Genomic DNA, 14,621 nt, shown 5'->3' with positions numbered 1-14,621 from the left:
ACTTGGACTATCCCCTCCCCCACCCGGTCCTAACTTTAGTTGGATGTAAAGGTGCGTTTCATTTATTTTTTTCTCATGTGCAGGACATCACAGGAGTGATACAGATAGTCCTTTAAAGAGTAAAATAATACCTTTTCTGTGATCTGTCTCTATTTATTTATTAATGATTAATCATAGTTTTTTTAAGCTGGTATGAATGTTGTGCTTCCTTTACCTTATGAAGTCTATCTGAATGGGTGTTGGGTGTTTAAAAGAAGCGCTCCTCATCTCCTCACGTGTTTTCCCACCAACACCTGCTTAATTGCCTCATTCACTGATTCGGCACACAAGAAGCAGCATCAGACAGAGAAGACATCAGACAGAAAATGGTAAATTTGAGTCATTTTACCAAAAGTCTATCTTCATTATACTCCTTATATGTTTCTGGAACATTGCTGAGTAGAGTTTAATATAATTAAAGTGAATTCAGCTGCATTTAAGCTCCAACTCTGAGCTGGTTCTTGTATTCTTGATTTTTAAACCATGGGCATTTGAATCTTTTGTTTCAATTTTAAACCATGCTTTTTATTTCTACACTGAAAAATCAAACTTGTAAGATTGACTTGATTAAATCCTTGTAACAATTTGCACTATCATTTAAAATGTACTTACTACAGACCTTAAAGTTACTGAATATATTAAGTACATTTTATGATGTTATACATTATTTAGATGTAGTATTTACTCAAAAAAATTAAGTAAAAATGAATTAATGTTTCCATAGGCAGGAAAATCACCAACATGAAAATATTAAGTAGATCTATATCTTTTTTGACACTTAAAATTAAATTTTAAGTTTTATTACTCATAATTCTGTAAATTCTGCTTATTTTATATTGATCAGATAATATACTTTTATCACAAATCATGAAATCACACATCTCACATACAGAAAAATAAATATTTATTTACAAAAGCTCACACAGAGGAGTAATAAATCAGTCCCATTAGCAGTATTTTCATATCCAGGCTGCATCTCCTGGCCTTCAGGATGGATGGATACATTCATTGGATCTTCTCCATCTGTCCCATGGACAACCAGAATTGTTAGGATGTGCTGAGTGGAATCTCTGTGGCTGTCCTCCTGCCAAAACAATGTTTTCTTTGGGGATAAATCCATAATCATCTTTGAGTATATTGTATTTGTATTGTAGCCAAGGAAGATGTAGGAAGATCTCTGATTGGCTGAAGTCCACTGTCACAGTACTGGATATATAAACTTCATTTACAGAGCCAGGAGAAGGAGAAATGATTCACTGTCACTCAGAACACTTTGGATTACAATATTCTTAAAAATGGTTATGGATTTATCAAAAAACAAACAAACGTATAGATAACAGAATAAAGGGATTAAAATATGTGTGAAGTTGTCTACATACATATACAGTGAGGGTTACAAATTACAATTTAAATAAACACTGCATAAATCAGAGAAATTTGTTTGCGCACAAAAAATTTCTTTAACAAATACAAATCAATTTTTCACACTTTAGCAGACAAACAATTCTTACACATTCACCTAATTTATTGTGCAGACAAAAATAATAATTTACAAATACAAATAATGTTCACACATTTTTGCAGACAGAAATATTTTTTTACAAATAGAAATCCTATTTTCCTAAAGTTATCTGTGAAGATGTCGGCATATCCACTGGCTGATATAAAAAGTGTGTGTTCCACTGTGAAAAATACGACCTCAAACCGCCATAAAAACCTGTTAAATATTGAGTTTTATTTACTGCAGCCTCCGTAGAGGTAGATTATTGTCAAACAGATGATGTAGGAAACAGTAGAGAAACTATTACGTCAAAGTAGCGCTAAGTACGGTAAACCACACTACATGTAATGTAACGCATTTGTAAATATGACTATAAAACGGCCGTGAGCACAGCTATCGTTTCAACACTAACAACACGTAAACCTCCGCCTGCCTTCTCATATTATTGACCAGGTTAATGTTTCAAACACGGAGCACAATATGCTACATTAAGCTAGCACCCAGTACAGCAGTGTGCAGATGTAAACACAACGGTTTGCGGTCATTTACATGAGTTAAGTAGTCGTTCACGTCATGATACACGAGTCCAAATATCACAAGTAACTGAGTATATGTATCTATAACAACTTTAAATAAACAGAAAGACTTTAACTTACGGCTCAGTTCGCGTATCCATGTCCTCCAGTCCTCTCTCCTCATGTCTCATGTGTGGGTCAGATTCTGAGTTCACACGATGCCTTGCTTGACTTCCGGTTCCCGCGCACATTTTTTTGATTAAAATGTACTCACTATTTTCAGGTTGTTAGGTTTTGACCATAAAACACTTCATTACTTTTAAGAAATCTTTATTAAAACTTACTCATCCCACACAGTGCATTTATTACATGAATAAATTGTGTAAATATTTGTAGTTTTACTTAAAAAAAAATCATGTTCTCCTAGAATCTTTATTACTATGTAGAAATTATTAAATACAATTTAATATAATTTACTAGCCCTAAGTTTGTTTTTTCAGTGTACTATGTGTTTTTATGTCTCTATATTGATTTTGCAATGTTAGATTTTAGTACCACTATTAAATGTTGTCTCTCCTTTTCACCATGTGTAAAGCATATTTAATTGCATTGTGTATAAAATGCGCCAAACAAATACATTTGCCTTGCTTTGCTATAATTACACGGAACTACAAAGCTGCTTTTTTTGAAGGCTCAACGTCGCCAAGTTGAACGCCTGCAGAAATTACACAAACATCACGATGTATGTGAAAGTCGTTATGAAAAGGCAAGTGCAGAATTGTTAGAGATGGAGAGAGCGCAAACAGCGGTCTTCCATCGTCGTCTGTTTTCAACGGTAATGTTTCCTTCACGTTTTGATAACATACCTCAGGGTGAAAAACATTAATTCCTACTTTATAACCTTGGTTTTTGCATCTCCATGCTCCTCTGTCATGTAATTATGGATGCTAATCAATAGCACAGCACAATAACAGTTTACCTCGTAAACAATATCCACATTTTCAGCACTTCATACTTCTGTATTAGTTTAAATAGTTTCCTTCACCATTGTTTTGCAGATGCAAGAACAGACACAGATAGATGGAGAAATGTTGGCAGATAACAAGAATGCAGAGATAATGGAACCCTTGATGAATACAGACAGCATGATGGTAAGTACAGCTCTACTTTAAGCTCACCTGGATTTAGTTTTAGATACTCTTCAGTATTGGACATTTGATGAAGCACAACTGACTGAAAGAGGCCATCTCTTTTCAGTTATATTTGGAAATGATTAGAGAAACTCACTGAATTTAATGGTGAATGTTGTTACAAACCTCTCCTTACGAAGCCACTAAAGTCCCGCAAAAATATTTTTTTCATGATAAAAAAAAATGTTTTTAACATGATAGATATATTTTTTGTGGGACTTCAGATGAAATATATTGATTCAATATGTAATCATGTGTGTATATAAAGCTTCTATTTTCTATTAGCCATTAATACCATTAAAATAAGTCATAGCATATCGAGTCTTAATCCAAAATAAATATCTGTAGTCCCTATCATGACCTTCAAGGATTTTTAGCTTGATGACCGCTCTGCTGTCTACCCTTATCTTTTTATAAACAACATATATAATACATACATATTTGATAAACACCCATAAATCTTAACTAACAAAACACCAGAGAACGCAGCCCTGGAGGTAACATGGATGAGAAAATAAAGGGAGTAATTATCTCACTGTTTTTAACTGATGCACTAAAAATTTGATTTACGAGAGGCATTCAGTTGTGGAAAATGTTTTTCTTTTGTAGCTGAATGAAGAAATGGCTGGAGAAGATGGATTTTCACATTCAAGCTCCATGTCCAGCATTTCCACAGATGAGTATGTACCAGAGTCATCAGAGGACAGTTCAGAGGAATCACCAAACCAGAGTCCTGCCGCAAAGAGGAATAAGTTTATTCCTTTGAAAGAAAACTCAAAATGCCGCCGCAAAGGACAAAAAGGTATGGATTTATTGTTGGAAAAAAATTCAGAAGAGTTTCCCAGAGCCAAGAAAAAGACTTTCGGGAGAGCAAGTTCACTCTTTAGAGGAGACTGCTTAGTTACTCCACCTAGAAAAGAAGTTGAAGTTGAACGAAGACTCAAAACCAAGGTAAATTACAAGACAAAGAAGAGACCCATAGTTAGTAGCAAGGATGATATAGGCAGATCAAAACTAAAAAAGATGAGATATAAGAGGATTCGTAAGATAGACTCAGACTCTGAGACAGATCCGAGTGATTCAGGTGACTCAAAATTAAAGAAAAAGACACAACACAAGAGACATCACGGGAGAGAGTCAAGTTACAGTGACACTCAATCAAATCAAGCAGAACCAGAAAACACACGACAAAACAAGAGAGACTACTGTTCAGAGGAGGACTTGGATGAGCCAAACCTGAAAAAGACTGAATACAAGCATCATTACAAAAGTAATAGTCACAGCAAGGATTCAGATGGAGTGAAACACACACAAAAGAAATATGACAAGAAGAAAGCAGGACTCAGATCAAAAAGTAGATGCATGTGGTCTATGGAAGGAGACTTAAGTTCCCAAGAAGATGAAATTGATGAACATACATCAAAAAGACACAGAAATAGACGCTCAAACACAATAGCGACAAATGAGCATTCACAGACCTTGACAGAAAACAGATCCCTTGTTGTTGGTGGTGTTCCTGAAGTTCGTGGACAGAAGAAATACCATGAAAAGAAAAACTACTGTTTGTTCTGTTACAAGCCTCAATCCAAGATTGCGCGACATCTGGAACGTAAGCATCCAGATGAAACTGAGGTCGCTTCAGTAATAATCTTGCCAAAAAAATCCAAACAACGGAGGATTGGTCTTGATCTCCTTCGCAAGCAAGGAAATAGGACACATAACATTGAGACATTGCAAAAAGGAAAAGGGACGCTGGTAGCATGCAAGCGACAGAGTAATGACCACTCTATTCCAGCAGACTATCAACACTGTTTTGCTTGCTTTGGGCTTTATAAACGCAAATATCTTTGGAAACATGCAAAACAATGCTCACTCGCTGTAGAAGCTCGCAAATGTTTGCCTGGCAAAACACGAATCCAGACTCTCTGTGCAGGTTCTCAGCCTGTGCCTAAAGAAGTGAACAAGAAAGTATGGGCACTTGTGAACGGCATGACTCAGGATAACATTACTCAAGCAATAAAAGAAGATAGCCATATCTTAAAAGTTGGAGAAAAAATGTATAATAGACAACGACAAACCGCTTCACAACACAACAACATACGTCAGATTATGCGAGGCCTTGGCAGACTCTTGATCCAAGGAAGGCGGGTGACTCCTCTGAAAAAGATGGAGGATTACATCCATCCAAAGAACTTTCATCATGTCATCCGGGCAGTGAAAAAAGTAACTGGCTTCAATGAAAATGGCAACAAGTTTGATAAACCCACTTTTGCTACAAAGCTAGGGCAAAGTGTCCAGAGAGTGGCTGATATCATTGAGGCTGAAGCACTTGCATCTCAGAATAATGATAAAAAGGTGCTTGTTCAGGAGTTTAGGCGTATGTACTGTCTCACTTGGAATGAGATGATCTCTTCAGCTGCATACCGCACGCTAGAAGAAAAGAAATGGAACAAACCAAAGCTTATCCCTTTAGCAGATGACGTAAAAAGAATGCACATGTGTATGGCTGTGAGGCAGAAAGACTACAATGAACAGTTGCTGAATCATAAAACTCCCAAGAACTGGAGCAATCTGGCCAAAGTTACACTTGCACAGGTGATCCTTTTCAACAGGAGGAGAGAAGGAGAAGTCTCAAATATGAAATTGGAAACCTATGTTGGAAGGGATCGATCTCCACTCAATAAAGATGTAGCTGAAGCGTTATCAGAGGTCGAAAAAAAGCTTTGTCAGCATTTTGAAAGAGTGGAGATCAGAGGAAAGCGAGGCAGGAGAGTACCGATCATTCTCACTCCAACCATGGTTCAATCCCTGGACCTGATGGTAAAGGAGAGGAGCTCATGTGGCGTGGGTAACAATTCCTTCTTGTTTGCCAGACCAGGATATGACTCAAGACAGAGGGGGTCAGATTGCATTCGTGAGCTCGCGAGAAGCTGTGGTGCACACAAACCTGAAGCTTTCTCATCAACAAAGCTAAGAAGGCAGGTGGCCACTTTGTCAAGAGTGCTAAATTTGAATGACTCGGAACAGGATCTGTTCGCGGACTTCTTAGGACACGATATCAGAGTCCACCGAAAGTTTTACCGCCTTCCTGAAGGAACTTTGCAACTTGCAAAAATAAGTAAAGTACTGATGGCATGTGAACAAGGGAGGCTGGCAGACTTTAAGGGAAAAGGACTGGACCAAATATCAATAACGCCTCATGGTAAGAAATTATTCTAAAGAAAATGTGAGTGACAGGTATGATTACCTTCACACATATTGAAGAGCTGCTTCTGTTTGCTGTGTTGAAGATGGATCCCACGTCATAGAAGAAAGTTCAGGGATGTCATCTGAAGATGATGTAAAGGCAGATTCAACAGGTGAATCTGACAACAGCTCAAATTTATGTGTATGATCACAGTAAAACACTGATTAGATTTGATACTTTTTGGAGGTATTTTTTGTATCTGCTCCCTAAATCTAAGCACAACAGTCCTAAACATCTATACATACTGCTTAATATTTTTGCTCTGTGAACATTGTTTTCTCCCTTTTGGCTTTTTAGGAGGAACTTCAATGACTCAGAACCAGGAGGAGCATCACAACCTGCAGCTTGATGATGAGCAACGTGTAGAAGGTATGTACAAGTCTGATTTTTCTAATGTACTCTGTTGATAACAAATGTTTGAATCTTGACCATTACACTAATTGAATGACTTGAAGGATGGGATTTGTGACCTCTGTTCAATGTTATTATCTGCATGTTTTTTTAGGAGGAACATCAGTTTGTCACGAGAACAAGGACATTTCAGGAGGTAAATGTGCTGCAGCTGTAGTTGGTAATTAGTCCATTTCTGGGAAGTTGAACTTCCTATCACAACTGTGTTATAGGACAGCTCTACTCGAATAGTGAGAGAAGCTGATGCACCTCTGTGGTTACCATCTTACATTTTGAATTGCAATGTTTCTAAGATGATTATTTGCTGATATTTTTTAGGGAAAACTACAGTGACTGAGATCAAGAAGGTGGCCGTAGAACAGGAGCTGGTAGTGGACAGTTGCAGCTCAAAAGGTGAGCTCACACATTTGTCATGCTCGTCATCTTCAAGTGTAGAAAAAACCCTGAGAATACAGGAATAACAAGGCCTCAGCATTGGTTCTGTGATCCTGCTTCTGGGAAAACAACTTCTACAGGGAGGTTAAATGTTACTCTGTCTTCAGAATGTCATTTTAAATACAGTGAGGACATGCTCATTGGTCAAGTCAGTTTGCCACCAGGGTATTTGATGAAATTAAATTAAAATCAACTACACTGAAGACATGAAACCGGTAAATTTCTCAGCTCGGCCCAGTTTAGTTACTTCATGGAAGTGCCTCTGCTAGGGCTGGGTGATTTTTGCCTAAAAAAAAATCTCCCATTTTTTTTAAAGAAATGTGTTTCTTGATTCGAAAGAGGACCAAATAACTGTAAAAATAACAACCTAAATAAGTATAGTAAAAATGATTGATTCCCATTAGTAGTTTCCTCTCTTCTCTCTACTCCTGCTTTGTGTGCTTTGCTTCTGTTTCCATCTTTCTCATTACATCTCTCTTTTTCTTTTCTCTACTCTTTTCATTGACTCATCATACCTGATCTCATTACACCTTTTTACTTCCTCTGCTTTCTTCCTTATTTCACTTTTTTCTGTCCATAACTCGATGCTCCCCTGCACAGTTCCTACGGAAAAAACTGTGGTGGGAAGAAGGAAACATTTAGTTAATTTTTATTTCTTTAAAACTAGTTTGCAAATCGATTTTACTACAAATTCCATTAATTGAGCGATTTATTTTTTTGCTCAGCTATAGTCTTTGAATTTCCTACACCTCCACAGTCTTAACATTTCCTGACAATTACCTACATTATATTACTTTATGACAAATATTTATTTTCTCTTCTTCCAAGCTACAAACAAGACAACAAAAATAAAATGGTCTCTGGATGAGGTGCAGGCTGTGGAAATGTCGCTGCTGACTCACATTCGGACTGGTAGGACTCCAGGGAAGGTGGACTGTGAAAGATGCATTGCTGCTGCTGATGGAGCTCTGTCTGCAAGGGACTGGAGGGCAGTAAAGTTCTATGTCCGTAATCGTATCGTCTCAGAAAGTAGACTGTAAGTTCTTCACCTCGTTTCTGGTGATTAGAGAATTTTTTGTTTTTTGTTTTTGAGCTGACTTTTAAAATTTTAAATTGCACTTTTAATTCAGTGTTCAGGATACATGTTTGCAGGAATGTTTTTCATTTTTTTTTGTGTACTGAAAGCAGCCAAGGTTGTATCTGCCTTAAATTCTTTTTAAGTTTGATCTGTTAAATGGATGGATCATTAAAGCATTAAAACAATCTTTATTTGTCATTTATGTATATAAATACATGAAATATGCTCTCTGCATTTATCCCATCCCCAAGGAGCAGTGAGCAGCCATAGGGGAGTGGTTGGGGCTATGAACTAGGGTACCTGTTCAAGGTCCATCAGTGTTGTAGTGACCACATCCGCACTCCCGATTGACAACCCATTTCCTTAACCACTAAACCAGGGGTCACCAACTTTTCTGAAACTGAGCTACTTCAAAGGTACTGAATAATTCTTAGGTCTATCTGGTTTGATATACACGTTTTAAATGCCACATTTTCACGGTTTCACTTGAATTAAAGGGTAATATAAAAAAAACTAGCAGTAACTTGAAAAGGTGAGAAATGTTTCAACGTGCAACACTTTTTTCTTAATTTTCATGCAATTGTTCAATTTTAATTGTATTTCATGGGAAATCCTTTTTTCTATTAACTAGCAAATAACAACTTGTTACTATAATAAAACATATAAAGTATACAATTTAACAATTTTGTAATATTTTTGAAAAATACACTTTGCATAAAGACATTTCCTCATAACCTGCAGCTTCCTTAACAAAATCCTATCTGCAACACTTCTTTACCTCAATGTCTCAGTGATAAACATTTATAACCAAGATGGTTAATTTAATACACAAACTTATCTCTGAAAACATCTGTCACCTGTATATATCTTTGTTTTAAGTCTGGCTAGTAGGACTGGGTGATATATCTAGATTCAATAATATATAACATTTTCTATTTTGGCAATATAGAAAATGTCAATATCGCTTATTTTGGTATATATTTTTATAACTTATTTTGTTTAATAATACTTATTTTAGGAGTCACTACTTATCAATACAGCATGAAAAGCTCAGTTAAATGGATTTTGGAGTGCCAAACGAGGCACACTACAGAACTCACTCACACATGCTGTCTTTTATAGCAGAAAAAGCCAAAAGTGACATATTTTGTGTAGCTGTGTCTTGTCTGTCATTTTGCATCAGAAAATTTAACCCCAAATTGTCTTTCTGGATAGACTTTATTAATTATCAGGAATCACAATTTTGAGAAAGAATAGAGATATTTGTTTTGATTCATATCAGATTTTAGCTCGTTTGCTAATAGTGTTCTGGTTAGAAGAGGCCTGAGGGCACCTCTTATGATCCATGTGGGCTACCTGGTGCCCGTGGGCACCATCTTGATGTCCCTTGCACTAAAACATGGTGTAAGCCATCATAAGATCATTGAGCAGGCTGGATATTATATCAATAAAAATGTATGACCCCAATCTCTACAGCTAAATCTGTGTATTTTTGATTCTACACACATGGGTGGACCATGGTTTGTCTTCTGCAACAAAAAAATGAGCTGACCACTCACGCCCTGAAGATGTTCACTGTTCATCTTTACAGATTTTTTTAAAATCTTTATTAAAATGATGTAAACTGACTGGAGATTTTTAGGTTTATGGAATGAATCTCTCATTGATAATTAATTCGGAAATAATTGTTAATCACCTCAAATAGAAGTCCACCTATTGCAGATGAGTGAATATCTCTGCAGACTTGGGGGTGTTCCTCCATCTTTGCTCTGGCTGATAACTGGGGACAGCTTTTTCTTAATAATGTCTTACTTAAGAAATGGACTCGTCTCTTCACAGCGTCTGAAAATACTACGTGAAGACAGAAAGATGTCAGCCTCTCTTCATTCATGTTATTTGTCCTACCATGAGGAGCTATGTAGTGAGATAATTCAACACGTCAGAATGGGAATACATGGCAATGTCAATATTAAGTCCCGCCCCTATTAACAAAAACTATCTGTTTTATTCAGCAGTGTTTGTAAAGGTTGTTTGCTCTTAAAAACAAGATATGTCATACCATCAGTCTCACTTGATGGGTGCATAACTGTTTAGATCTCTTGTGTAGAAATGTCATTGTCGTGGTGTTTTTATGATGGGGGGAACAAACACATAAAGAGAGGTAACTATTAGTTTATTACAAAGAACAGAGGGTGGAGAGGAGACAGACATTCAGAGCCCATGAACAGTATTAGCAGGGCTGGGTTAGTAGGTAGGTGGGATGTAAGAGATAGCATGAATGACATGAACAGTGAGATCTTCCATTAGATTAGTGATATACATCATTGTCAATCACTGTCAGTGAAACACCAACGCTTGGAGATGGGCTGAACATGCTGGGATAAAGGCAGGATGAGCTTGTGGATCCATGAGGGGGCCATGACAGTAAGGAAGGGGGCAGCAACCTAAAAACAGGCTGTTAGCACAGACAGGGAAACAGGACACAGGGGTCAGAGGTGAACACAAGGGGTAAAATGGGGGTAAATCACTGTGCTGTTTTAAAAAAAAAACCTATCTGTTTTATTTATTCTCTCACAACACTAAAACATCAGATCTTGAGTTGAGGAATAAACCATAAGGATTGGAGAATTTACCCGGAAGAATACAAGGAAACTGATAACTCATTTGTTCAATTTAACCAGTAAACTAATGTGTTGATTAAATGCATAAAAAATAAAAAACAAGGGTATTTTCAGGACCCTCTAATGCCACAGAGGGAAAATGAGTGCTAAAAAAAAATGTAATACCAATTTTTAAAATTAATCAGTATTTCATTTTTTTAAAACATAAATCTGAATTCACACAAACAACTTTAGGATAAAATAAACCCTTTAAACCTGCTACAAGTTCATTGATCCTCATTTTTCTTTTTAAAAAAGTATTGTGCATTCATCGCTATTTTAATTTTTACATTAAAAACACATTGGGTTATTTTTTTTACAACTATTTATAACATAGACAGGTCTAATTGGTAAGAGCTCAAATTTCTACACACTTTTAGTTCCATTTTTGGCCACAGAGGGAGCTCTACTACACAGACTTGCAGTTCCATTTTTAGCCATAGAGGGCGCTAAACTACACACACTTGCAGTTCCATTTTTAGCCATAGAGGGAGCTCTACTACACAGACTTGCAGTTTCATTTTTAGCCATAGAGGGCGCTAAACTACACACACTTGCAGTTCCATTTTTCACGATAGGGGGAGCTCTTCTGAGGCCCGATACACACCTGACACACACATTAGTAAAAATACCTTCTCCTGAGGTCCATGCAGATTTTTACACCAGGCCTGTTAGAATAGCATTTACTATCTGTTTCAATGGTTATCTAAGTTAGGACCAGGGTTTTGGTCCTAACTTGTCCAAAGGTCCTAAGTAGAAAGGTGCTTTTACTGCTCGAGGTCCTCGGAAGGGTTGTAATGCAAGAACACACACACACACACACACACACACACACACACACACACACACACACACACACACACCACACACACACACACACACACACACACACACACACACACACACACACACACACACACACACACACACACACACACACACACACTTCTGCCAACAAAACACAGGAGTCGACTGCTATTTAGCCTGAGGCTAATATACATATTCACCAATCAGCCTACACATCTGCTATGCACCCATGGTATAAGTACATCACATACATTTTGAACTTCCTCCAAGACTTTCTGCATTGTGCGCCCCTTTTCAATTAACATTAATGATTTTTCCTTCCTCAAGTTGGCTCATTAATATTAAAATGATATTGAAATGAGCGTAAATATAATGTGGGAATTGGCACATTTTAAAAACAGAAACACAAACCTACGTGTTGGGCTTTAATTTGTAAGCACACATTCCCTTGATCATAGAACCAGCTAAGTGGATAAATTCAACACACAAAGATAGACACACATGCCTGCACAAAACCACACACACCTGTTTAAAATATGCCATAAAGCAAGTATGTTTCTAGAATAAAATCTAGATTATTTTATTTGAAACAATTTTGTCATTAAATTACACCATCGGTTTTGGTATTTGAGACACGAACGCATATCCAAAAAAAACATGTTTCAAAGACTTGTTAGCATTCAGAAGTCTATTAAAGTATAAACTATGCTTGCTATAATCAATTATTTTTCATTTGGAGCACCGTTAACATACATATGTTAATTATTTTATCTGCATTTCTTCATATTGACACATTGTAAATATATTCTGACATGGATGTCACACTTGTAAAAAAAATCTTGGGACTTCAGTTACCTTACTAACTTCAGATCCTTTCAAAGCTGAAGTCAAGAAACAAAAACTGACCAAGTAGAATTCAGAGAAGAAAATTATTGACTTTGAATTGGGTTCCTGTAAAAATCCATTTCAAATTGTAAGGCTACGAGTAAAGAAATACAGAGATTTTTTTTTTAATCCAGCCATGCTGTCAAGCGGTTCTGGACCAAGTCAAAACAGTATGTTTTGTGATACCAGGAAGTGCAAGGGCCAGAGTGTGACTGAGTGTGAAACAGCCTGAGTGCCTCCATTTCCCTTTCAACCATTAGGAGAGGCCACGTATATGAAAACACTGGGGAAAAAAGGAGAATGGCATGTCTGCATGTGCATTTTCTTTTATCCTCCCTAATGTCATTTTGTGTTTCCATCACACAAAGGATGATAGACAGAGAAACCTTTATTCTGTATGTGTCTAGTGTGCAAGTGTCCTTCCTTGTCAATAGAGCAATTACTGCATTAGCATTACAGCTAGGTGATTTCAGGAAAAACTGTCGCATCAACTAGGAAGTCATTTTCAAAGTATTTGATGGCTTTTGATAGACAGGTTCTATACATAAAAACAAGAGCATTCATAGAGCGCAGATCTCCACCAAGTGTCAAATATCCTCCAGGCCAGATATTGGCCTGTGGGTGCTTATGTGAGGCGTTTTTATGAGCCTTGCAGCAAGGCTAGTGTTATGAGCTTTAAGGGTGCTTCTTTGGGTGGGCAGATGAGTCGGGCTCAGGCACATGGCACCGAGGCTTCATGAGTACGATAGATATAAAAGTACTACCCATATGGGCAGCAATGTTATAACTGCGAGTCAGAAGATCGTCAGTCAACCTGCACTGAGATCGAGGGCAGCGTGCATCCAGTCTCACAGCCTCATCTGGGGAAACTATCAGGGCTGCAATGGCGGGCTCAACTGGAGCTAGCTGTTCCAAGCCATAGCTGCCAGCATCATGCATGGCTGCCAGAGCCCTGTCATCGCTTGTATGATGGGAGAGAAACATCGAGTCTGAGGGTCAGAGTGAGGCACCACAAGGGCCGAGGTGTTGGGGGCCTGCCTGAAAAAAGCGACTGCCGTTCGGATAGGAACCGGGGATTCTTCCAACCCAAGGCGTGCCAAGGCCGTGCACATTGCCGGCTGCACAGTGCCACGGCTGGACACTGAGCCTACAGAAGAGGTACTACTAGAACCCTCTGAAAAGGCATGAGAAGCCTGTGAGGCAAGCTCCTCTTGCCCATCACCATCAGTGTCAAACAAAGGACATGATGCTAACAGGGTTAGCCGCAAAGACTGGTGCACCGAGTTCAGTCTGTAGGTTAAGCAAGATGGCCTTAATCTGCGCAAACTCAGTGGTGAGAGCATCCACCTTGTTAGCCAGAGCATCAGTATACACACTCAGAACACCGGCCACCGCTTAGCAGCAATGTGCCGGGAGGCCCGTGTTGGCCTCACACAAGCGAATCCACCAATCAGAGTAAACACAACGGTGTTAGCAGAGCAGCGTAGCAACACAGCAGAGTAACCTTAGCTGTTTAATCACAGAAGAAAGAGCGACGTAGCCGCGGAGCTACAGAGTCTGAACCAGCACACAATCACAAGGCGAATCACCGCCGATGACAATAAAGTGTACGGTACTCACCTCAGGCAGCCCCTGGTAAACTGGTCACTAAGTCGAAGCTTGGCACTCACCTGCTGCAGACTGTGGTGTCCCAGCCTCACTTAAAGGGAAAACAGCGAGTCGCAGCTTCAAGTGGACGAGAACACTTGAGGCGCCAACCTTACGGTTACAAAGCTACAAGTGACAAGCTGTGAATAGCAAACAACCCGACCTGCTATCGTTATCCCCAATCGCGAGAAGATAGAAAGAACAGA

General features: G+C 38.2%; 2 protein-coding genes across 2 annotated transcripts; both read left to right on the top strand.

Moving 5' to 3' along the window:
- The first annotated feature begins 2,629 nt into the window (after positions 1-2,629).
- On the top strand, positions 2,630-4,701 carry LOC114460737 (uncharacterized). The gene is made up of 4 exons (XM_028442645.1): positions 2,630-2,890; positions 3,114-3,206; positions 3,855-4,599; positions 4,679-4,701. Exons 1-4 carry the CDS (start codon positions 2,843-2,845, stop codon positions 4,699-4,701), a joined length of 909 nt encoding a protein of 302 aa, XP_028298446.1. The 5' UTR covers positions 2,630-2,842.
- Positions 4,702-4,715: 14 nt separating this feature from the next.
- LOC114460736 (uncharacterized) lies at positions 4,716-8,378 on the top strand. The gene is made up of 5 exons (XM_028442644.1): positions 4,716-6,447; positions 6,536-6,604; positions 6,790-6,861; positions 7,222-7,296; positions 8,167-8,378. The coding sequence occupies exons 1-5, from the start codon at positions 5,235-5,237 to the stop codon at positions 8,376-8,378; spliced, it is 1,641 nt and encodes a 546-aa protein (XP_028298445.1). The 5' UTR covers positions 4,716-5,234.
- Positions 8,379-14,621: the final 6,243 nt, after the last annotated feature.

Source organism: Gouania willdenowi, unplaced genomic scaffold (genome assembly GCF_900634775.1).
Source record: "Gouania willdenowi unplaced genomic scaffold, fGouWil2.1 scaffold_62_arrow_ctg1, whole genome shotgun sequence".
Lineage (NCBI taxonomy): Eukaryota > Metazoa > Chordata > Actinopteri > Blenniiformes > Gobiesocidae > Gouania > Gouania willdenowi.
The sequence above is the reverse complement of the archived record's forward strand: the minus strand, read 5'-3'. Positions and strand labels throughout refer to the sequence as shown.